A 26,702-nucleotide genomic window follows, 5' to 3' on the forward strand; every position below is an offset into this window, starting at 1 on the left:
TCCATCTTGCAGGGATTCAGTAATATCCCCAATGGAGCAATGACTCCACACTGGTACCAATGACTGTTGCAGTCCCATGTGCAGAGTGGAAAAAATATAAGTTAAACCTGTTGCTGAATACTTTTTATTTACTGTCCTTCCAACTCCCTATCTTCTTTAAGAAAAAGCAAATATAACTTTTTTTAATACAGAAATTAGAAGACAATAAAAATCATATAAGCATTGAATATGGGTAGGATGCAGAGATTTCAGATACTGAGTATGACATACGAAATCAGTATGGTGCAAGAGGTATCGAACTGGGTGGCTTGTATATTTGTCAGCATATATTTATCACTGCTCTTAGAGAAGGGTGTCACATAAAGCAAGTGATTTGGGCATGATTACATACCCAAAGGTAGCAAGATATGTGCACCGCATTCGGCGCCCCTTGCTTAGGATGGGAGTGTGGGATAACGTTGTTTTTTGATATAGCTAACTCTAGAGTGTAATTTGCTTCTTTGCTCATCAAACATACATGGCGCTGTGGAAGGAAGCATGGCCCCTTTGTTTTTAGGAAGTATTCACCATACTCTATTTATCTGTAAGGAAAACAAGATGAAGTGCCCTCTTCTCTTCCTCTTTTTCCAGGCTGCTTAGCCTATACAGATATTTTGGGGCATAGGGGAACACTGTTTGATGCTTAGTAGCCTTGTTTCTCCCAGGTGGCTAGACTCTTGCACCGAGGGTGCCCTGCATGTTATTTCCATCCTTTGTACGCATGAATAACCTTTAAGTGTTGAACATCTAGGAAGCAAACAAATGGGTTTGCTTGGGGGGGGGTGGAGGGGATTGACCCGCAGCAGTTTATTCCTAAAAGAAGTGATTCAGTTGCCACCTTGATATCTAAAGCTGATTGAATAAATTGGCTGAAAGGATGACTCTGGACTGAAGTACTCTCACTCCTCTTATCACAGGGGATAATCCTTCACCCTCCTTTTCATGTGTGTGTTTGCCTGCCTCATTGTATTTGGCTCTCTATAGCAATACCCTTTGGGCAGTGGTGCCTCTGTGATCTTTGAACATTCCACAGAGCCATAGAACTCAGTTGCCAAAGGGTCATGTGCCATCACAGCAATCTCCTGTCAGTTCAATTGCCTTTCTCATCCTCCTCTCCTCTTTCCCAGAGGGAAACTGCCTCTGCATAACGGGTTTCCCTACCTAATGAGTAGAAGTCCAGAAACTTGTTTATTTTTTTTTTATTTTGCAAATTACAGTGGTTCCAATTTCTACTTTGACCTATTCACAGGAATTTGAACACTTTCTGTTGTCCTGTCTCATCCTTTTAAGTACAGGAGGCGAAAGACGGGTTCATTTTACGCTTTTCCACCTCACTGTATAATTTAAATAAATGTATGATGATTTCTTTTTTATTGCTCACCAGCATACAGAAAGGCTTTGACCCTTTCCCACAAGCATTGTGCCCTCTCTGGGGAGGCAGTGTAACCTAGTAGTGATTGGAGGAGCATCTAGAAGTATGGGTGCCTGAGTTGTGTTCCTTACCAGCTCTGCCACTGACTGGCTTTGAGATTGTGAGCACGTCACTTAATTTCTCTCTGCCCATCTATAAAGTGGAGATAATACTTGCTGACCTCATGGGGGTGATACAAGGCTTAATTAACACTGTGCAAATCGCTTAGGTGACAAGCATGAGAGAAGAATTATAATGAAATAATTTTTATTTAAAAATGAATAATAAAATATCTGCCCCTTCTTACCTTGGGTGACAATGACATTCACCTCAGTGCAAACTGTCCTCTCCAACACTTTAAGCCCATGGTTAAGTCTGGTCCAAACACTCCCACAGAGGAGTAGCCCCATGTGCCAGCCACCTGCATTGTGGTGGATAGAGCAGCCTCCTGAGAGCTGTTGCTCCTTCTCTCCCCTCCCTTCCCCTGGAGATGGACAGGGTTTGAGCAGAGCTGGACCAGGCCAAGAAGCAGATTTTGACTGTTCAGGCCTCCTACTCTTACTCAGGGCCGTTGGCAAAGCGAAAAGTTAGTCCTTACGAAGTCATGCAGAGGGCTTTATGTGGCCCCTTTGCCCTGCATTGAATGTTGCCCTGAGGACTTATGTACTGGTTAGAAGGACCATGGGCCTGGATTGCTACCATAAAACATTGGACTGATCAAAACCAGAGAGGATCCCTATGAGAGGGCTCACCAATTTGATGTTAAAATTATGTGATGATAACTTTCTTTGTTGCTGAGCCTGTAGACTCTAGCTAAGTGGAGACTTCACTTTTTAAAAAATGTACTGTGGATAATAAAGTTACTCTGTCTGTTTTTTTGTGAACTAGCTTCAAAAACCTATTCCTCCTCCAAGGAAGGGAGGGAAAATCCTTGGACCTAAAGCAGCAAGTACATCACATCAAACATGACTCTGTTAAATACTAAAATGTTCAAAGTGCGACTGAGATAGATAAAGGCTTTGATGGGAAGTGGATATTTCCCAGGGACATTACAAGCAATAATCCAGATGTTATGGTGTAATGCAACGAGTGTCCATGGATAGATCAGGAGCTCAAGCCAAGCAGCGCCTGCTGTAGGCCTTAGCCCTCCACTCCCATGCTGTTCTGCCATATGGAAGCAATCTCTAGGCCCCTTTAATAGCCAGCTTTGGATTCCATTTTCACAGGGCTCGTAGAGCTAAGTGGAGCTGTTTTATGGACAAGTTAGATAGAAGCCTTTCCAAGATAAACATCCAATTCAAAATTAGGACATACCAAGCCACAAAATTATTTTAGGGCATATTTCATGGAAGCACTGCCATTTTTCTTAGGCAATTGCCAGACTGTAGGATGCCCTTTGATCCCTTGTGGACATTACTCCCTTTTTTATAAAAAGGATTTTGAAATAGTTGCAGTGTTTAGGGAGGAATATATCTGCCGGGACTTTGAAGTATGTCCATGGGAACAGTCATGCTTTAGCTTTTTGGCCTACAAGATGAACTTAAAAAAAATTTGCACTGCAGCTGGATTTATGAATCAAAATCTCATTTTCTTTTTAAAGGCAGAAATTTTTATCCAGTGTGCCAGGAAAGCCAAACAGTTTGTTTAAATAGAAGTATATTAATATGCATGTGGGAGTCAAACATTTGGGTATTTTAACCAGTGAAAAGCAAGTTACATTTGTGTATGTACCTCCTATGATTTAAGAATTTTGTTACTGGATAATTCTTCCTTAAAATGTTATTCCTGGGCCTGAAGTGCTCTTGAAATCTTTTTTATTTAGTAACACCATATCTTAAAACTAACGTGTCCTGTTTTCATGTGACTAGTGAAATCTCCTCCTCCCTTTTGGACCCACCAGTCTGTCATGACTGAAGCACAGAAGCACGGCATGTTTAAATATGGGATGACTTAAAGTGAGAAGAAAGGTGTAGCCTTAAATTTCCAGATCTCTCTGCTACTCCTCCAACAAAAAGGTCCATTTAATCATTTCCACTTCCCATAAAATATTGCCGGTGCTATGGTGTTATGTGCCGCTACATGATGAAATCATGAAGTTAATAAATATGTTGGAACTGCCATATAACCACCAGCTAAAAGTCGTCATGTTAAAGTGGGCATCAGTATTTTTGATACACAAGCTCAAATTCTGGTAACATATACACCAAAGACTACCAGCAAAGAGCTATAGGTGCATAATGGGAAAGAAAGGTGATCTGGTGGTTTGAGCACCAGCCTGGAAATTGGGAAATTCATTGTCAATTCCCATCCCTTCCAGACTTCCTGAGTGACCTTGGGCAAATCACTTAGTGTGTCTGTGTCTCAGCTCACCATCTATAAAAAGAGGGATAATAGTACTTCTGCATCTCCAGAGGTCATGTGAACATGCAGTAGAGATTGTGGCACTTGGAATAAGGAAGTCCATATAAGAACCTAAGCGATGTATCCAATAGTGTCTTCATGAAGTCAACTTGTTTTTCAGTCAAGTTTCATACGAAATGTGCGACTGTCTGAATCCATGCGAAAGAACGAAATATGGAATGGAATTGTGACGATCACTTTATTGGAAGGGAAGAATATCCCAGGAGGGGGCATGACACAGATTTTTGTCTTGTTAAAACTGGGAGATCAAAAATATAAGAGCAAGGTAAGTATTAACAGCTTCTATAAGTGTGCAAGGTAGGGCAAATAAGCGGTCTGTTGTTTTTTTTCTTTACACCATTGGAACTCTTTCTTCAGTGGAGTTGTTTCTGATTTATAGCAGTGTTAGTGAGATCAAAATCAGGTTCTAGGAGTTGAGATTTTTTTTATGTCCCTTTTCCTCATGTGGACATTTAATTGCAGAATAGGAAATAGAGGATATGGGGTGTGTGTGTGTTTATATAAAAAATATACACTTCACAGTGATGGATGCGCAACACTAATATAAAATGAAACAGGATTCATGCATAACATATGGTTTTGTCCTCTCCCAATACAGAGGTCATTTTGTAAAGTTAAGTGTGCTGTATAGGGCAGACCCAAAAACTGTGCATTGACATTTTGAAAACATTCATTGACTTTTAAAGAATATACATATTTAATATTAAAAAAGAGAACCTTTGAAATTTCCAGTGTTGCTGCCCAGTGCTAGTTCTTCATTCTGTTCTTCATAGAGCTGGGCCAGAGTTCATGTTTACTTGCACCCCGTGCAGCTTCCCTGGAGTCCATAGGTTGAATGGAGTTCCAGTGGGTGGGCATTTCATCCTTTCACTCTAAAGACGGGGAAATGCAGCTAACAACAAAACCCTCGTAATGCAAACAAATGAGCTAGATATTCTAGACTGGGTTTCAGGACCTGACAACTCTAGAAACAAGCCCTGATGATCTGACTATAGATATTCCACAAAATGTGATTATCCTGTGGCTGTTTTTCAAAAATATATAAATAATTCTAACCAAAGAGGAACAGAACATGACACTATTTCATTAGAAAAGTAGTTTTAAAAAAGTAATAAACAGATTAGTTAATCTTTATGATTAAGATGCCTTATCTCCCTCTAAGATGCACTTTTATGTTTACCTTTAATGCAATAATCAATATTAAAATTGAAAATGTTTCACATCCCTTTATGGGAATTATTTAACTTACCCTTAGTCAATCACACATCACACAAAAGCAGACAAGAGGAGGAAGACCATAGTAGTGATGCAGGTAATCCAATCTCTTGTAATGGTCAATGTACATGTAGAAGAACCGCTGGTGTACTTCCAATATAATCTAATACAGGAATCGGCAACCTTTGGCACGCAGCCCACCAGGGTAAGCCCCCTGGCGGGCTGGGCCAGTTTGTTTATCTGCTGCATCCGCAGGTTCGGTTGGTTGCAGCTCCCACTGGCCGCGGTTCGCCATCCGAAGCTAACGGGCGCTGTGGGAAGTGCCGGCCAGCACATTCTTTGGCCCGTGCCGCTTCCCGCAGCCCCCATTGGCCTGGAGCGGTGAACTGCGGCCACTGGGAGGTGCGATCGGCTGAACCTGTGGACGCAGCAGGTAAACAAACGGCCCAGCCCACCAGGGGGTTTACCCTGGCGGGCCGTGTGCCAAAGGTTGCCGATCCCTGATCTAATATATTGGGTATTGCAATAATTAAGGTCCTCATCCTGCATACATTCATGTTCCTGAGTAAATTTATGCACATGAATAATCTCAGTAGAACTATTTGCATGCATAAAGTTACTAGTGTGTATAAATATTTGCAAGTTGAGGTCCTAACTGCTCATTCCCACCTCTGCTAAGGTCCCTCTATTTTAACATAAAGAACGAAAACCTAGGACCTGATTCTGATCTCGTTCAAACCTGTTCAACCTCACTGATTTCCAAGGGCTTGCCCCTGATGTATGCTAATATAAGTGACATTGATTCAGGCCTGTGGTCTATTTAAACTGTAGAGGGTGGTTCCACTTCCCTATATGAGCATTTCTCCTGCCACACATTCACATTGTGCTTTTCTATTTATCGTTATGGGGAAGAAAACACTTTTAAGAGAAATGTGGATCTGCATGATAGGCTGCAGAGCCTTGCTGGGGATGCTCCTCTTGGTACTTGATGCTCAAACATCTGGCCTTGCTCTTGTAGATGAAATTGATGTATACATAACTGTGGAAATAAGTGCCATTTAAGAAAAGTAAATATTATAACTGCATGTTTTCTAGACACTGTGTAAGAGTGCAAATCCTCAGTGGAGGGAACAGTTTGATTTTCACTACTTCTCTGACAGGAAGGATATGTTGGACATTGAGGTCTGGGGAGAGGATAACAAAAAGCATGAGGAGCTTTTGGGAATGTAAGTTTTTAAAGTGTGGATGATGATGTGATGGTATTTTTTAAATTAAACGTTAACAATGTAACCTGCTCTGTACTGTCCAGAATAGCATTATACTTTGCTTTACAGTATTCTGACAGCACCCAGATGCTGCTGTGAGGGGAGGAATATAAATACCTATATGTGTTGTGTTCTAACAGAACATGCTGGTTACTTGAGCAGAGCTTGTAACTGACATAACTACACAATTTCATTCTGTTTCACAAATTCATTGTAGTCTGACCTGTTGAGTAATCGAGTCTGTCCTGTGATCAATGCAGGATTTTTTCCCTATTGAATATTCTCTTAAGTTATACTTTAAATTTCACAAGTGATGGGGCTTGCATCACCTTTGCTGATGAGAATTAGTATTTGAACTTTTTAAATTTTCATAATAGGGAAGTGTGTGTCCTGTCTTTGTCCTCTCCTCCCCCTCCCATCAAGTTCCATCCTGTTTGTATTAGACTAGAGGTCTCATTATCTTTTTTAACCCTTGTCATACATTCCTCCTCATTGCCTTCTCCTTTGTTTGACCTTGCTATGTCACTACTCAGTCCCTCATCCTGAAATTGGATCTACACAGACAGACACTTGTAGCTGTGTGAAGCCCCACATGGGTCTGCCTGTGCACATCCAATTTCAGGATCAGTGTCTTAGCGTATAAATTTAGGTGAGCACAGACATTGCTGATTTGGTTGACTTAATGTACCCTCTCTAAACACACACGTCATACATCATTTGAAAACATATTATGTCTACTTTAAGATGTGGAGGTATCAAGTGGTGCCATTACCATAGAAACAGGGATAAATAATGACACCATCAACATGTTAAAATTACCACTCTGAAATATTTGTATTCATTTGTTAGTTTAATGGCCCAAAGCATCATAACAACCATCTCAAGGTTAAAACAAAATCTAATAATAAATATGTACAGGTATCACTGAAATGTAATAGCGCTGGTGACATGTCTAGTCAACATCATCATCCTCATATGCTTCATCACTATGATCTCTGTCAACAGTGTGTGGGTTACCACAATCTTCATTGAATTCTGTGCAGGGAAGATTGTTCTAAAAACAGACACAGTTCATTGTGCAGTGTCTTCTTCTGGTACAGTTGCAAATAAGGTCTTTGTAGAAGCTCGGATGCCACTGGGACCTTGAAGAATTCGGAAAATACTTGGTCTTCCACATTTTTCTATCCATGCTGCAATGGTGAACCAATATCTGGTTTACCCTTGTGCAAAGACATCCAAATCTTTGTTTGTCAAGATGCTTTTTTGACATCCTCGTCAAAACTATCCTTGCATGGTGAGAGTTTGGCCAGTGACTTGTCGTTTTTTGATGGTTAGATTGAGGCACAAGCAGTTTAGGTTTCTGTTTTTTTTCTTGCACTGGTCATTCAGCACTGCTACCAACTTAATTGCTGTAGAAGTTGTAGCTTGCCTATCATGATCTCCCATTTGGCAAGATCTCTGAAACAATAAGCTGTATTTGTTACGACATTTAACAGATTTTTCCCCAATACCAAATAAGAATGACACAGAGTCACAACCTTTTAATTTGTGGCTAGCAGGAAATATGTTGCAGAGTCAGTAATGAGTCTATCAAAAATTGTATGTACAGGCATGAAGTGACACTTATCAATTGTGCTGATAACATGTGGAGTGAAAAGGACACCCTTATCTGTGTGTTCCATTTCTCGAAAATAGTGAACAGCAGGGACCAAAATAACTATATAAGTTGATCTAATTACTAAGATTCCTTTGACACCCCTCCCCCATGAACCCTAAATGCCATATTGGTGCATACAGCATGCAGAAGCATCCTTGTGTCCGCTTCCTCTTGAGTACTGTATGAGTCTTGGGCTTCTATAACACCTCTGTTGTTGATGGTCTTTGCTGCTACTTCATTGAAAAAGCCTCTAGCAAGAAGCACGTTTGTGTAGAATGTGCTCTTATACTCTCAGGTGCATTTTGAACCATCTCCTCAGAGTGAAATTTGACAAGTGGCTGCTTGCTGGATGCCATGTTCAGAAACTTTTTCCATGGAGGCACAGAGCATCCAGCAATCACCTGGTATTGTTTGCATCCAACCTTAGATCCTGACTGGCACTGTCTTTCTACAGTTTCACAGAGTTACTGTCAAAGACTTCAGTTACAGAAATAGCTTTATTAAATCCATTAAGGACCTGCCTCAAATACTCAGCAACTAATTCATAGTATGTGTGGAATTTATCGCAAGCCATCATTTGTATGACAGCCATGGCATCTCTGATGTACATTGTGGTTTCTTTGTTGAATGCTATTAGCTCATGGATTCTTTCACATTGAACTTCCAGCTGATGCCCTCTCTGTTCTTCTCATTGTTCCATCGGCATGAAAGATGGACATAGGTACAGGTCCTATTGGATTACTAAGAACAGTTGCCTTTGAAACATCATCTCTGCATCTTGCTAAAGACAGGGCTCCGTGGAAAACAGTTTCTGGACTGATAGTTGCTGTGATTGTCCCTCCCTTTCCAGACTTAAATTTTGTCTTCTTGGGCATGTCAGCAGATGTTTTGATGTCAGATTTCTTGACTGGGTTGAGGAAGCTATGTGTCCCATCAGAATCAAGTGCATCTCTCACAAGTCACTATATTGCAAAATGTTGATATTTGCCATTTTTGCCACATGCTAAATGGCTTCATCATTTCTGGGGGGAAAAAAACTTGCCCATGTGAAACCAATAAAAAGATTGTAATACATTGTCCTTTGGTAGCATTGACCTGTAAACAGCACATTAAGGCATTGAAGTTACCTTAAATGGTAAAAACTGTAGTCATAGTCCTGTTGCAGTGTTTCTGGAACTGTGCAAAAGACTCTCATTTCTCATACCATTGTGTCACCTCACCTACGGGCTTATGGCACTACCTGACAGCTCTGCATCATACACACATAAAATAAGCTTTTAAATTATATCTGATGTGAGTGTGTGTAGAGTGGGTACATTAAACTCAAAAAATGTGGCCCTTTTTGGAGAGTTGCTGCACACTTCATTATTTGGGGCAGGGACCCTAGCTTTAATTGTGTTAAATTTAGCATGCTTTGAGAGCATTCATTGGATAAGAACTAGTAGGAATAGTTTACTGCTTCATGCATTCAAATAATTTGCAACTCTTCACCAAATGCAATGATGCCCTCTGGCCATACAAATAGTTGTGGTTTCCCAGAACAGGAAATGCTTTTTGCTGAATACTTTTGCTTATCACATGGACAAATGATTGCAGAATCTGTTTCTCTCTTTCTTTCAAGGAATATGTGCTCATTACTTTTGATATTTTCTGTTCCTAGTTAGGCCACAAATGCTAGTACATTTCCTATCTGGCCTCGTTTCACTTAATGTTGAAAGGATTCCTCTTGGTTTTCTTTTAGCATAGAGGGAAAAAAGACTTAAGTAATTTTTCAGCAGCTGGAGTTCACCATTCGTGGCAAGAATTCATCAGTGAATTGGTTATTTTTCCAAAACAATGGCATTATAAAAGATTTTGGCATTTAAAAAAAAGGGTCTGTGTGGTCTAGAAGGTTTTTTTAGGTTTTTTTTTTAATTATTTACAGAAAAAAAAATCTTCTGTCTTCCCTAGTACAGGGAAATACTGTACACAACACAATGTACAGGAAATGTAGAGACAGCATTTACAGTTGAGAGTCTAGAAAGGGTGTTCCAAATATAGGGGAGCACTGTTTCTGGATGTATAACACAAGCCTTGTTCTCATAGTGTAGAAACACCTGACACTCAGGATTTTTTTTTTTTTTTTTTTTTTTTGTGAACAGTTCATGTGTATCTGTAATCTGAAAAGCAATTCTGCAAAACAGCACTGTTGTTCTGTCTCAATGATTCACATGCCATTCTGTGTTCTTCCTGGCACTTGTATCATCACCTATAATAAAGAAAAGATTCTATGGAGACAGTTGTACCCTGGGTTGTCCCCTTTGCTCTCCCAGAGCCATATTGGCTGTGCTATGCTTGTAGGAGTTAAAGCACATTTTACTTTAATTTTTTAACATGGAAGCAGCCAGATCTGACTAGACACATGTGTTGAAATCCTGAACTCACTGAATTTAGTGCTAAAACTTCCATTGATTTCCACAGAGCCAAGATTTAACTCAGGGGACGGTTCCCTTCACTAAAAAAGTGTCATTTTTACATGGCTCCTCTTCTAGACATAACTGGATTTTCAGGCAAACTGCTGCTCTTGACTGAAGGCGCTGTGGCTCCACTGGAGTCAGTAAGATGGTAGCCTTACCGTAACATCAAAGGGGTAGGGTATAGCTGTGCTTCTAATTTTCTTCTCCTGTCTTTTCTGAGGAGTTCTTATCTTCCTTTCATAAGATACAAACATTGAGTATGGAGCCAGTACAGAGCTGTTCTGTGTCCTGAACTGTAGATATTGGAATGTGTGCATTAAGTAGTATACCATGCCTTCTGTGTAAAGGTCTTGTTATTGCTAGGGCTTAGGACCTTTTGTCCACTTCTGAGCTGATCAACGAGCTATCAGAGCAATCTCATACTAGTCACTCTGTCAAGAAAATAGCCCTTTGGTAATTTTTTTTTGCGGGGGGAAGGCGGGGGACAGGGGAGTGTGCTATATGTAGTAAAATAATCTCAGGGTCTTGGTCAAATTACATGTTGGGTTATTAGATTGTGCCTGCCTAATTCCCCTTTCATTTCCAATCAGTATATAAAATGAGGAGGAAAACTGTATCTAAAGTGTTGTATAGTTCAGTTGCCACAACAAAACACCAAAGTGGCTGATTTCAGTTCAGGTGAAATGATCCTTCTATTTAGTCTGCATAGAACTGTTAGTAACATTTGTTCACTGTTTTTGTATCCATCAGGATAAAAGGCAAACTTTAAGCAGAAGACGATGTTGATGGGTTAATAAATGAAGATGTTAAAGTTTGCAGAATCTGCCTAGGCTGAATGAAATTGTTTATGCAAAATTCGAAGAGAATGTTTCCGCATTAAGGAATACGCTTTGAGAGAGAGAGACTGTAAAATGTTGATTTTACACAAATTTAGTTCTAGAAATAGGTTTTAGGAAAATTGCTAGACTTAAGGAAAGATCATTATAAGCCATTAAATAAGAGAGTGAGTGTGACATCTTTATGAGGGATGCCTCTGGCAAGTATCAGTAATATCTCTGCACCAAGAAACGATCCAATTATACAGCAATGCAGTAGGTACTGAGTAGTAAGGCTGTGAGAGCCGGACCAAAACTCTGGATTTGAGCTCTACCACGCTATAAGAAGAGTTCGGAGTCAAAATACCTAACTATAGAAGGGTGACACCAAAACCCTATATCCAAACACTCCTGGCCTTTGTGGAGTTTGAAATCCCTATCCAAATATTAAGACTCATCTTTTTAATCCTATTTTCTTCTATTGACTATGATGTAGTCAAGTGCTGAGTTGCCTGCAGTATAAATATTAATATAAATTGTGGTCGTGAGTAAGAGGTTAAGATCAATTGCAGTGAGTAAAAATCTAACATTAGAGTAAAAGTAAACGCCAACAAACAACCCTTCTCCTCCAAATTAGCACTGAACTCAAATGATAAAACTGCAAAATTATTGGAAACAAAAAAAGGGCAAGGAACTGAACGATGCCAAAGTATGCAGACTGCAAACGGGCCAACAGGGCAATCTTTTAATACACGTTAAAATATATTACAGCCAGAAAATGTGTATATAATGTGCAGTGCTGGATGTATGTTTGTGTGGCCACCTTGGCCAACATACCAGGGGTTGAACCAGTGATCTGCAGAGCTAAACACGTGAATTTCTACAGCTGGAATTGAAGCTGGAGTCCTAACAAACTCTGATTCTGTGTGGGTAGGGAACAGAGGGGGGATGCATAACACATGCTGACCAGTAGGTTACATCTGTATCTCTACCTAACATGTACAGGTGTACTAATATGTGTGTGGGGGGGGAAATTAGACAGTAGGTTTCAGAGAGGTGATTAGAGGCAAGTACTGAACTAAGAACTGGGGAAATGTAAATTTGGAGGAAGGAGGCGAGTAGAAAACTGAGATTGCCACTACACTGGAATGTTATATTAGGAATTTAGCTCAAGGGGGTGTTTTGGTCTCCTAAAAGCATAAATAAATGTGTGAGTTTAGTCATTTACTCTCCATTTGAGCTGACTTTGAACAAGTGATTAAATTACCTAGTATTACTTCATGTGGTGCTTCGTCCTAGGCTTGTATACTACTGCCCATCACGGTAGTATCTGAACTCCTTCCACGTAAAATCAATAGTAATAGCAAAGTTCCACTCACTTGTGTAACAATAAGAGAGAAAAAATGGTTTCCAGAGTGTAATGGAAGTGCTGTGAAAGTAATTGGACCATAGTAGCAGTAGTCGAGAGCTGATTGCTGGTGTAGAAATTACTACATTCATCTGTTAAACTCAATTCTTGATTAATTTTTCACGACAATTTTTTGCCGTCTTATCAATTAAATTAAATGACTCAAATGAATCAGATTAAGTGTACTAATTCTCTAAGAGTTTTGCCTTTTTCCAGTGTAGATGTGGAGCCTGTTTGCAATTTTCTAAGGAAAAACTGTACCACATATAGATAAGGCATACCAGCAACTTGAGTGAACACAGATGTTTTGAGTCAGTTACTTTCTATGGAAATCAAAAATGAGTTGAGGAAACAATGCTTACACTCCTTCTCCTGCTGGTTTCCTCTCCAGATCTGCGTCCCTCCCCACACCCTTACACTCAATCTTCTCTTTGACCTTTTGTTGATATTAATTTTTTGAATGGGTGAAAACGGTCAGCCTTAACCAAAACAAACTGTAGTTAAATATAACTACTTTTATGACACAGATTTCTGATGAAGTTGTATCTTTGTAAGATGTACTCCTTTCTCTCAAATAATTGTCTTCTTCCCTCTCCCCCGCACCTACTCTTATTGTACATAACACCTAGTTATGATCACTAAAAGAGATCAGAGAAAAAGCAATATTTTCTGAGTTTTTCTCAGTTTTGCTTTGTGTTTTGGCAACATTCTGCATACAATTACCAGTATTGAATGACAGCTGAAGCTGAACTTATTTAGGATAGTTAGGTTGATAGACTGTGAGAAGCAACCAGAAAACATGGCAAAGGTGATATCGATCTCTTGGATTAAAGTGATAAGAGTTTGAGGAAAATGTCTTTGTATTTTTCTTCCCCCACCTCCTCGCCTTGCAGGACTGAAGGTGTAGCAAGGATCATTAAATGCAAGCTCTCGCACTGGGAAAATGGGTTGAAATTGGCCTTTGTGTAGTACTTGGAACTTTGGTGCTCTTTTCTTGGTTACCTTGTTTCCTCTTCCTTAGCACTTAGATGTAATCAATAAGAATAAACTTACAACTAGTTGTGTGTTTTAACACTGTGTACATCGAGTTCACAGAGAGTGAGAGGCATGTCCATTGATTCCGGTAGTTAGAATCTTATACAAATAAACGCTTCCTAATGCAGAGCAAGTGAGCGGCTTACACTTTCATCACACCAGTAACTTTTACTTCTTAGGTTAGATTTTTTGTGTGTGTTAATTTAAACGTTTTTTGAGAGGTTTTTCCAAACATTTACAGAAAATAGGCTCTTAAAAAGCAGAAAGCATGCAATTTATAGCAGATGGGTACAAACCGCTCCAGCTCTACAACTGGAATGGGATCAATCAGGAGCAGTGCATGCACCATTTACCCAGAAGAAACCCACCTCGGGGACCCCTGTGGAATTTTTGCCTATTAAGACAACACCTTAACAAGTTTTGTTTAAATAAAAACTTGTCGGCAGGCATTAAGTGGAGTGAGAACTCTCTCTATCATCCATCCCACATCCGCTGGAGAAATGTGACTCCCCATATACCATGGAAATAAAGTTTCTCCTTCCTTGCTTTTTTAAAAAAAAACTGGAAACTTTTGTTCAGCTTATTTTTAAATGCCAAAACCAATAGAGCTTCCTGAAAGTTCCACTCCATTTACTGGACTTCCACATAGAAGGCAGTTAGTTGCGCTAGGTGTATAGACTTTGTCACATTTGACCATTTGCTTTCAGGCTCTCCGGCAAACTCTCTCTTCTTACCCCAAACTGGTCTCTTGTTTTGTTGTCTCTCATTAACGTGTGCTTTCTTTTTTCTTTTTTGTTTTTTTTCCAAAAGTGTCAAAGACTATAACCATGTGCATTATGAGCTGGCAGGTTACCTGCAAGCCACACTGCCCCTCTGGGAAATATAACAATACACTGAAAGCCTAGAGCTTGTAAGGTTTGTAAAGGAGATCAGGGCATACAGTACAATGTAGCATAAAATGAAGTCTGGGCCTTAAATGCAGCTGGTATTTTAGACACAACATTTCAACTTTGTATTTTCACTCAAATTATAATAACTTTACCATTTTAGAAATCAGAAGACATTAGGGTTTTGTGGGGGAGGAGAGCAGAGTTGGATTTAAAACCTCACCACTACAGAGGCTGCAGTCCTAACATTCAATCCCTGTGCTAGTGCATGGAAACCAGAAATGAAACTGACAAGAAACAAAATGAAACTAACTAGCTTTTCTCATTCCTTTTCCACTCCACACATCCCCTCCCCCGCATTTCTCCCAGGTTGACCAAACAGCACAAATGGTGAGAAGTAAATTAGTTTTCTAAACTTCGTTCATTTGCATCCTTAATGATGGTTTAAAAAAAAAAGTCTTATTTTTAAAAGTGTACGCGTTAAGGTTTATTTGTCCCATTAAAGTAATCCTCTTTATTATTAATCCATGACAATGTTATTCTAGGTGTAAAGTGGATATTACTGCGCTACCTAGCAAGCAGACCAATGTTTTAGAAGTGCCAGTGGAGAAGCATCTGGGGTATCTGCTAATGCTAATTGCTGTTACCCCCTGTTCAGGAGTTTCTATTTCTGATCTGTGTGTGTGCCCCTTGGGAGACCCCAGTGAAAGGAAACAGATTTCCCAGCGCTATGTGAGTTTTTGTTTTGTTTCTACTTTATTAAAAAAAAATACTGAAAATTGCATCAAAGGAAGATCTGTCCCAGTCGTAATAACACAGCTTCTAATGGAAAAAGGTATCACACACCATAATTATGTTTAGTGTGACAAGTGAATAGACAGAGCAGTTAGCCTCTAGCAATTTGGCTGTTTGCATGTGGCAGTTTTTAAACTAGCAGTTCCCTTTGAAAACTTGAATTACATTAAGACATTATCTTAGGAAATGAGAGACCATGAATGTTAAAAAATCATAGAGAGAGAGAAGGGGGGAGAGAGAGTATTATTTAGAATTCTTTTCTCATTGTGGGAATGTGCTCGGATCTCTTCACTTTGGAAAGAGAAAGCCTGATGATAATATTTAGTACTTTCTGTACTAAACCAGAGATATTAAAGTGCTACACAGAATAAATAAACATTATCACTCCCATTTTATAGACAGCGAAACTGAGGCACAGAGGGTTTAAGTGATTGAGTCAGTGGTAGAGCTGTGAATGGTGTCCAGATCCTTGACTCTGACTTCAGTACTCTAGCCATAGGCTCATGGTGCCTCTCTAAATATATCTTATACTTAGTTTTGGAATAGTGCTATTTTAGTATTCAGATATGTGGTTGTTTCCCTTTAATCTCCTTGCCTAAATTAATCATTTAACTCCTGTACACTGAAGATTAAATATGAATAAAAATAAATGATAAACAGCCAGTTTACATTCTGGCATGAACAGTGTAAGTGTGTTGCAATGGGATGAGGGTTGGTACAGTTGTGTGAGTGAGTATCTGATAGTGAAACACTGAGCAGTGGGGACAGGGACCAAAATTAAGGGCTAGTCTACACTAAAACTAGAAGTCGACCTAAGTTACACTACTTCAGTTATGTAACTTATGTAATTGAAGCTGACATAACTTGGATCGATTTACAGCAGTGTTCTTGCCTCTGTGTCGATGAGAGACACTCTCTCATCTGCTTACCTTACACTTCTTGGGGAGCTGGAGTACAGAAGTCAATGGGCTAGCACTCTGCCATTGGCTTAGCAGGTCTTCACTTGACCCACTAAAGCGACACTGTTGCATTGATTGAAGCAGTGCTCATTTAGCCATAAGTATAGATATGCCCTAAGATTTAAGGTTTTCTGGTAGTCCTTCAAAATCTGTCTCACTGAATTATATTTAAAAAAAAATTTAAAAAAAGTCTCTTCACTATTTTTTTTCCAGTGTATAAAGAACTCCCTTCAGGACATGAAGGACATAGGCTTCTTACAGGTCAAAGTTTTAAAGGCAGTCGACCTGTTGGCAGCAGATTTTTCAGGTATTAAGTGTCTTCCTTCTTTTTATTTTGGGTCTTTTCTGATGTGTTTTGATGCCATGTTTTTGAGGTGTAGTGCATGTTAGTAAATCCATCACTCAGAAGGCAATGCCACGAGTCTAGCAAGGCAAAGTAAAACTTGTGTATCACCCACTTGTTAAAGCTTTAAAGGTAAAATACATGCCTGGGAACTAGAGTCCCACAAGCCCTATGCATCACTTAAGTCCCTAATGTAGGGCTTATGTGGGACTTAAGTGGTAAACAGATTTTGTGGGCTAACTGCACTGGGAACAGCTTTTTCCTTCATATTTATGACTGGCATGTCCAGTAATTTTTGTCTTTTTCCCAATAACTTAAATAAATTAGGGTTCTTGTGAGTTGAACTGTGGGATGTTTGTGTGCAGTACTGGCCCTGGTACCTGTTTCTATTGCTGGAACTGTAACTATTATTCTGCAAAACCTTACCCACGAAGATAAAGGTTTGCTGGATTGAATTCCTAGTGCTGTGCCTAGGCCACCAGAGCACACCATCTCATTTAAGTGCAGTTCAGACTCACTGTCAACCATAGATGGAAAGCTTCCTGAGAGTCCTGTCTGAAGCAGAGGTACTCAAGTGGCTAAATTGTTGTGGCATCAAGGTCTTCCTAGGTCACATCTGAATATCTAGGAAAATTAATTTTCCATTGTCACATGGTATGTCTCTTTGTAGCCTGTGAGCAGTTTACATCTAACCATTCCGCGTCCCCAAGTTCTACAGAACATGATGTGAGATGTCATTACTTTTCTCTTGCAGTTCTCTGTCCCACCACTTCACCCTCCAGCCCCTACTTTCATGGCTCTAATATAGGCTAGTTTCAGCACAAGTGAAGTCATCCACTATTATTGCTGTAAATTGTGATTGGTGCCAGTGATCTTTAATTCAGAAGCACAGCCACTTTAGGAGCTGTGTTAAATGCTCTGGGTTAAACACTGCACTCCATTTTCAGCTGATAGGCGGGTGTAACCATGTTCCACATGTGGCGTAAGAAGTGTGATCAGCCCCAATGGACAGAGGTCCAAGGTGTATTCAACACCAGCTGGAGAGAGCCAGGCTTGACCCTGATGGCTGTAGAACAGACGCAATCACAACCATTAACTCACTGGATATGTTCTTGGCTATTACGAGGCGGGAACTGCATATGTTACTTGCATATGTTAGTTGCATATGAATTACACTTGTCAGGTAGTGCTAACAGGCAATTATTCTCTGAAGGTGAAGCCCTATTCATTTCCCTTTGCGGACTGACCAGCTGACTCCATGGTAGTAGAGGATCACTGTAATCTAGGAATCACAAAAAAAACCACACTTAAGTATCAGTATACTGGACTGGAGAGAGAGGCCTGTCAGCAGTTAAAATATATATTTTAGACCATGTTGTTTATTTTTAACAACAGATTTACTGCAGGCTGTACCCTTTGGTGAGATACATGTTCATTTGTGAATTGTGACACGGGACACAGTTGTGACACAGTTGTTATCAGGGGAACCCTTCTTCATCACTGTTGGGACAACATTTTGCTAACCAATGGAAGGCTAGATTGGGGAAAATGAAAAATAGCTCTGTTCTGGGGTGAAAATTTGGCCCCTCATTACAGGGATTTAATTGGGAGGATTTAGAATGCTGGGGCACTGTTTTGCTCTTGCTTCTTTCAATATGAATCTGGAAAATAGGTCTTGGAAAAGTATCTACAAAGTGACCATGATTCAATTGCTGTTTGCTGGAGGTGCCGTTTCTCAGCAACTTCTTGTGAGCTCATGAACTAAATAATAGAATTATAGAAATCCTTAAATTCTTTAATGTTCCACATTTACCTAGTACCCTTTTAAGGACTTGTCTAGGCTGCCTGAACATATGGGCCAATGCTCCCTTTTAAGTGGAGGTTTATCAGTGCTGGAAAACTGTGAACAGTGGTTCCTATTGCAGCTAAATAGTGAATCTGATCCAGAATATACTTAATATCGTAGTTTCTCTCTTAATAGGAAAAATAACTTCTGCCCTCTTTTGAGGAGATCAGATGTGTTGGGCATTATGTTATTTTTGCAGGGCACTTCTTACAAGCTGATACCACTGAGGGGTGACTGATGAAATAATGGCAAATGATGACATTTAAAAAAAAACATATCCGTGGTAGACATGAGATCTACTACAGCCAGTATCTTTAATGGTGCCTACTTCAGATACAGGTCTGATTGTAATGGCAATATACTTTATTTTCTAGTTCTTTTTGACTCATCAGAAAGGCAGAGCGCTAAAGAGAAAGCACTGTCAACCCAACCTGGGGCCCTTATTCAGGCCAATCTCTGATTGTAACATCAGCAGCATTTCTCCAAAGTAAGGACTTATAAAAGATACTACCCCACATTTTCAAAAGTTCAGCCAATAAATAGCATTACTTATAAGTGTAGCCCCCCTACCCCTTCCCACCCTCCCCCCGGGAACAGGTAATGGACTTTTTTATATACTAGCAATGCACTGAAAAACTGAAAGGATTAATGTGCAGATCTTCATTAAAAAATATTAAAAAGTCCATGTGCAATAATGACCAGGATAGAACTATATAGGTCAGAAGCTTTGCCTTTGATCTTGAGTTTTCTCAGCTGGCCTTTCACCCGACTGATAAAGGGCTGCTACAGTATGTAAGCCTGTATTGGTTTATTAGTTACTTTAGCTGCTCTTCATTAGTAAACTTAATAAGGCTAAATGTACTGTAGTTAAAAAAAAAAAAAAAAAAAAAAGCCTTTATAACCTATGGGACTAATTCTACCTACAAACACACAGCATGTTACAGGGAGTTTTGTCCAAGGACAGATTTGGATCTTGGCCATGCTCATCCTTTGTGAGGGCCAATGGAGTTATAGAAGCAATGGGTTTGGTCCCATTTCCCTAAATGCTTAAACAGGAGTGTATGCATTTGTGGGATAATGAACACTGAAAGAGATTCTGGGGATCTTGATTTTGCAATTGAAAGACTTTTCATAAAGGGTCTGAAACACACGTTCCTTGCGCACAGCACAGAATGAAATCCTGTTTAAGTGCAAGGTTACTTAGTCTGTCATTATATTCAAAATAACCGAGGCTTTGAGCCTGAGCCTGATTCATGAGGCAAATGACAAATTATTTTGCAATGGCAGTGCTGAAAATATCCTAGTATTATGTGGTAATAGACCCGCCAAATTGCAAAGGATTCAGCCATTTTAGGTAAAAAAAAAAATAGCATAAATTTCTGATTGTGAAATGAGAGACATAAAGATTAATTATCTGTTCTGAGCCATTCATAAATGATTAGTGCAGCAATTATGTGCTTCCATAGTAGAACCCTCCCAAAGCAGTGCTGTATTTCCTCCACTGCCTGGGAGACTGTTCAGATTTGTTATTTTTGATAAAAAGTAGCTTAAGGTCCAGCTAAAAATCTGATAAAGAGACAATCAAGGAGACAATAAAAAATACAAAGACTTCACAGGGTTAATAGAAGAGCAGTCTGAGCATGTGTCATACTTTCTCAGTAGCGCAATGATGATTCAATGACGGGAATACTTCTGCAGACCAGTTATCCAATTCTAAGTGTAATGCCATTTTCTACCTTGTTACTACAGTAATGAAGATCAGATTTCAGTATGGTTGGTATTTCTGTTATAGGTTGCTGCATGTTGGTACTGTACAGTTTACCAAATTTGAGTTTTTAACCTACAGTAATAGTGAGAATCAGAACATTACATTATTGCATGCAATTCTGGCTTTTAAAGAGCTTTCTGAAAACTCACAGGTACTATTTGAGCCAGGTTTAGACCAGTTACCATGTCCCGTATGGAAAATGTAGAGCTAAATATGTCTAGGATTATATGAGGAACCTCATCAACCCCAACTAGTTCAAACTTGAGCCTCCCCTTTTTCTATATATATATATTCCTAGATAATAGTTTTGTCAACGTGAAATGACTTTTTCTGCTTCATTGGCTGTTTTTGTGTGCACATGAGCATTCTGTTCAAAGACGGCGTTTGCTCACTGACCAAAAAATGGTATTCAGAACACAAAATTATAGAGTAGGATTGTCCTTTGGCATATACCATTTTGCGTTTCAAACAGTTTCTCTACATCATTAAGTACATTTTCCACTTGTACCTGGTTCCAGTGTATAGCTGGGTAGGAGACGAAGAGACTCCACTAAAATGGGAGATTATTAAAACTTTCCAAAAGTGACTGGTAAATATTCACTGTTTAGAAACTGGAAAACATTTCTACTTAGGCTGTAAACTCCTCAGGACAGATACCGGATCTCCTTATTTGTTTGTAAAGTGCCTGGCACAGTTTGGGTACTATATTAATAACAGCAATTAAAAAAATCAACAGAAGTCTGCAAAAATGTCTGTTTTCTTTAATATAAATGTCTCCATGGCTGAGATACATAATAACCTAAATAAAAGTAAGACTAGAATGCCTGCAGTTGAGCTAAATGTAAATATGAATACCTAAGATAATGAACTTAAATCATATATACAGCTGAATATGCTCATAGGAACTCTGTTTATTGTGAAGTTTGTCTGAAAGCTCCAGATTGTTTTAAAGTTCCATACTGTGCCAAATGCAGGTATTGCAATCCTCTGCTTATTGAGAAAAGTCACTAGGAAATATACCTTCCCCACAAAACGCTTCCACTCTTATACCCTCTTTCCTTGAATAAGTTTGTCACTCAATGCTCTGATCCAGCAATTGAGTGCATTAGTCTGACCTGACTCTTACTGAAGTCACTGGGTGTCTGTATGGATTCAGAGATCTACTCATGCAAATCTCATTGCAGGACTGGTGCTGAAGTGGCACAATACTTTGCTTATTTTATGAGGCTGCATGTATTTAGATCAATGTTTCCCAAACTTGGGATGCGCTTGTGTAGGGAGCCAGGCCGGTCCGTTTACCTGCCGCATCTGCAGGTCCAGCCGATCACGGCTCCCACTGGCCGTGGTTTGCTGCTCCAGGCCAATGGGAGCTGCGGGAAGCTGCGACCAGTACATTCCTTGCCCTGCGCTGGACCTGCGGATGGGGCAGGTAAAGAAACTGTCCTGGCCCACCAGGGGTTTTCCCTACACAAATGGCATCCCAAGTTTGGGAAACACTGACTTAGATTATATAATCAACTGACACAAGCAGAAGCTTTCAGCAGATGATAAAGCAAATTGAACTAACTGAAGCCCTGACATTTCTATAACCCAGGCTAAAAGTCTTCATGGTTCTTAACCCTTGGTCATCCGTGGAGGAGAATATAAAAACGGACACTTGTTCAGAATGGCACTACCTCTCTTATTGCATGTCATTTTTCTTGATAGTCAACATTGGCTGATCTTCCTAATTACCAAAGATGTAAAGATTATTCTTGATAAGCTTTCAGTTCTCTGTTACTAGCAAAAGTTGCCTACGTGGATTAGAATAGAAAGTGCTTTGATAAAGTTTCAGAGAGGAAAACAGTGAATACATATTGGTTGTGTTGTTAATTTAGTAATTCAGAGAGAGGAAGACAGTTTCCAGTCACCTCAGTGCAGTTTATTCTTACTTGACCTACTGATCTCCTTCTCCCAACCCTGCTGCAAAAAGAGTGAGCTAACTACCATCACATTATCTAACCCTTCTTTGTTTTATTTTTATTTTTCCACCTGTTCTTTCCACAGGTAAAAGTGACCCTTTCTGTGTGTTAGAGTTGGGCAACGACAGACTTCAGACACACACAATTTACAAAAACCTCAACCCAGAGTGGAACAAAGTTTTCACCTTGTAAGTGAATTGTATTTGAAAACATGCTGTAAATGTGAAACAGTGAACAGCCCCAATATAAAAGATATATCCCAAACTTTACCTCATGTTTCCTAAAATAAATATCACTTTCTCTATAGGAAGAAGAGGTTGACTGAGTTGTATTTGATATTTCTCCATTAAAGCATTTTGCCTTTTTCAGTCCTGGCATGGAGTTTATTAATAGAAGTCATAACAAGAAGAAACTGGGATATTTGTAGGAAGGGTCATGACTATATATAATAGATTCCAAGGAGTTATATAGCAGACCTGAAAATGGAAACCTAGATATAGTCACTCTTAGGTTTTCCATAATTTAAAATAAAACTTGTGTTTTGTTTGGACATGATAGAACTGTGGTTCTGCACATAATTTAATTTTTAAATGAACAGGAAGTAGGGTCCTGATTGTCCATGATAAAACAGCTGAATTTAAATTAGACAATAAGAAGCCCTACCCAAACCAGAAATTTACACCTTAATCAAACCAAAAATATGTGTGAATTTGATGCCTATGAAAAGTGCCCTGGAGACCGAAGGCCTCAGTATTCACAGAATAGATGCAAAGCAAGGTCATCACATGGGCTTTTATAGTGAAAATTTCTCCAATAGTGACCCACCTAAGTGTTTTGGGTTTTTTTAGGACTAAAGTGGAATAATAACCACTTATTGGAGCTGAGAGAAGAGTCTCTGCTTTCTTTAAACGATTCATTCCTTGTCCACTGCTGTTGAGGCTACTGATAAAGGGTGGCAGTTTTATCTTAATGATGTGGATGCTAGTCCACTAGGAAACTAGTTTTAGTAGTATTGATTCAAATCATACAAGCTAGCACGCAGAGTGGCTGGGCTGGATTTGAACAAGGTTAAAGATTTCATATCTTATTGCTGTGGGGTCGATGGAAAAAACTCTACCATGTATTTCCACTGAATTCACTGGTGCCAGAAAATGAAATTGTGGAACATCTAGACCTCTTTTGTCCTCTGGTCCCTACTGTGTGTCGCTTTTGTAACTCTGCTTCTTACCCTATTTGTCTATTCTCAAGAAGTTCTGCATGCATCACTATTTATCTTGAGTTTACAAAGTCCAGATTGGAATATTTTAGTAAATCTGTTCTTGTGATATGCATTCTGTAAGACTTTCTGTTCTGTTTAGGTTCTTGGACTGTGCCCATCAGTGTAGTCTGAACACTTTTGACATTTTATATCACTAATAGCCTGTGTACAACTATTTTAATGGTGTTGTTTCAGTTTATCTTTGAACAAATGTGGAGGTAAAGCCTCATAAACTGGCAGGTTCTGGTAGCCATTTACTTTTTCAGGGCTCTCAAAACTGTATGGGTATATATTTAATTGCTGTTTATGTAACTCACATTACACTAGTGTAGGTATTTGTCTCCCTCTAATCTCTCAACCTAAGAGATTAATGAGTTTTCTACAGCAGCCAGCATGGGGAATTAGTATTTTAGTTAATGCTTTTAGTGCCATAGGTCCCAAGCTCCATCCTTGGTGGACATTCATCCTAAGTTGTGGCCCCATTGCAGGAATGTTCGTGGAATTAGTTGTCTTCTAGCTAGAGTAGCAGCTCTGTGAGGCTTATCTTCTACCACAGTGACTCTCAACCTTTCCAGACTACTGTACCTCTTCCCAAGTCTGATTTGTCTTGTGTACCCCCAAGTTTCTCCTCACGACTTGCTTACAAAATCAGACAAAAAAATACAAAAGTGTCCCAGCACACTATTACTGAAACATTGCTGACTTTCTCATTTTTACCATATAATTATAAAATAAATCAATTGGAATATAAAGAGTGCACTTATATTTCAGTGATTAGTATATAGAGTAGTATAAACAAGTCATTGTCTGAATGACATTTCAGTTTGTACTGACTTCACTAGTACTTTTTATGTAGTCTGAGCAAATATCTAGATGAGTTGATGTACCCCCGGAAGACCTCTGCGTATCCCAGAGATATATGTGCCCTGGTAGAGAACCTTTATTCTACGAGACCAAAGCCAGACGAAGCCTCGGTGTTTGGTTGTGTCAATTCCACTTGGATAAACAATAACTTGCTTGCTTGCTTTCTTCTTCCTTCCCTCCTCCCTCACTCCAGTCATCTAGTTACCCAAGCTCACACAGACACCAATACATTTCCCTGGATGAATCTCTTATTTATTAATGATCCTGAGATTAGCAGGCAGGTGTCATCCCCAGTAAAGCATATGGATTAGATGGAGATAACAATATTCACTATTTTGTTTGTGGGTTTTTAGAAGTTTTTAAAGAATTTGGCTTCTTTTTTAGTAATTTAGAAATGAGGAGAATTGCTTAAGTCAGGGAAAAAATGAGAAAAGTTTTCCTCTTTAAATACTTTTTTGCCACATATACACACCTTCCTAAAGTCTTCTTCTCTTGCCCACCTACCTCCTCCTCCTATGTGCCATCAGTGTCAACATCCACACACAAAGAAATCTGACCGTCTAGCAATAATTATTGTCTTTCACATGGATACTTGAATCCAGCATGAGGGAAAAGCTTGGGGAATAGCCTTGGTTTGATTTAATTTTTGGAATGTAATTAAATGCTTGTTTTATACTCCAAGGTAATGCAGCCTTAATTAGTGAAACACTATTCTCTGATTTTCCTGGAGCAGACTGCATGTGTACAGACCATTTTTTGTGCTTCTCATTCTAGTCCTATTAAAGATATCCACGATGTTCTTGAAGTGACAGTGTTTGATGAAGATGGAGATAAACCCCCTGATTTTCTTGGAAAAGTTGCTATCCCTTTGCTGTCTGTAAGTTACCTTGGCTCATGTATCATTCGAACATTGATGGTTTCATTGGGAGCAAATTGCATTTCTTTCCCTCTTCTTTCTGTCCCTCTGAAGCAACTCAGAACTAGATATGAACAACCTCTTTTTTTTGGGGGGGGCAGGAGGGTGTTGTATGTGTATATACGTATATCTTGATTTCTTGGTTGGTCAGTGTTTACAGTCTGCCTTACTAATCACAAAGGTTGCCATTCCCTTTCAGTCCAAATATGATTGATTTGGAAAGAAAACTACTGAAGTATCAGTAGTTCATCAGTTCAATATACTATTTTGGTCTGAAAACATAATTGCACTGTTTTTCTGTATGTTTGTCACATCACCTTTCAGTAATAACATTTCAGATATGTCTTTGTTCATTGTTGCTTCTCGATACTCCAAGAAAGTAATTGCACATCATAACAGGATTGACCAAATCGTTGTTGTTGGCACAACTGAGCAAAATTACATAAAAGGGTGTGTTTTACTACATAGGACTGCAATTTTTGTTTTCTAAGCAAATGTGAAGAGAGGGCAATCATGGGAGAATAGAAACAGAATTGCGTTCTGGTATCTCCTAGGAACTCCAGTCTTGGACCAGGACCCCATAGCTCTAAGCGCTCTACAAACGCAGAAAAAAAAGACAGTCAGTCCCCGCCCCAAAGATTTTATTATACAAGTAAAAGACAGAGGACAACAGATGGATACAGATACATTTTACGGGGAGGAGGGGGAATGCAAGGAAACAGTGAGACAACACACAGCATGACAGGCAGTGTGAACAGTATTACAATGAGTATTGGTAACACCCCGGTAGTAAAGTTGTTAAATTATCTTGCATGACAACTCCCTGTTTTTATGTGCTATTGGCTTGTATGAAATAGGTTCACATTTGGGGCTGAAACTTTCCATGCTGGTCTCTTCAAAAATAAATAATTAAATAAAGAAAAGAGCAGAGGGTGATGGTATGGGGAGAAAGTAGATCAAAATCTTTTCAGCTGCTTTTTGGAAGTTTAGGAAAGCAAGAAGCAAACACCTTTCTCATTGTAAAGAAGTTGTATCCACTCATTTAAAAACAGAACAACAACAACAAAAATGGCTGAAGTTTTAAAGCTGGGTGGGACATAGTCCTCCCTGAGGACTAGTTGCCTTAGCTTGGTTTGGTGTGGTCGGGGGGAGAGGTGAGGTGGGGGAAATTACAATTAAAATAATTAAGCAACAGAAAAATGACTTTGGAGTGTGCTACCAGAATCTTACCAGAACTTAATGAATGCCTGTCGCCTTTATGATGTCACTTCCCATTCTCTCTGCTTGAACAAATTAAGGGATGACAGGAGCTGGTGCTTTCAGGTTTTCTGTTGAACAGTTTACATGAGGGAGATTTTGGAGTGGGGAACAACACCACTGCTT

General features: G+C 39.4%; 1 protein-coding gene across 1 annotated transcript in view; it reads left to right on the top strand.

The window, feature by feature from the left end:
* MCTP2 (multiple C2 and transmembrane domain containing 2) overlaps positions 1 to 26,702 on the top strand; it is a 194,061-nt gene that overhangs the window by 97,973 nt on the left and 69,386 nt on the right. The window contains exons 9-14 of the mRNA XM_050967171.1: positions 3,972 to 4,136; positions 6,182 to 6,312; positions 15,155 to 15,341; positions 16,577 to 16,670; positions 22,367 to 22,469; positions 25,178 to 25,280. Coding sequence (XP_050823128.1) covers positions 3,972 to 4,136; positions 6,182 to 6,312; positions 15,155 to 15,341; positions 16,577 to 16,670; positions 22,367 to 22,469; positions 25,178 to 25,280 — 783 coding nt within the window. The remainder of the gene's footprint in view (positions 1 to 3,971; positions 4,137 to 6,181; positions 6,313 to 15,154; positions 15,342 to 16,576; positions 16,671 to 22,366; positions 22,470 to 25,177; positions 25,281 to 26,702) is intronic.

The sequence above is a fragment of the Gopherus flavomarginatus genome, chromosome 9 (genome assembly GCF_025201925.1).
Source record: "Gopherus flavomarginatus isolate rGopFla2 chromosome 9, rGopFla2.mat.asm, whole genome shotgun sequence".
NCBI classification, from domain to species: Eukaryota; Metazoa; Chordata; order Testudines; family Testudinidae; genus Gopherus; species Gopherus flavomarginatus.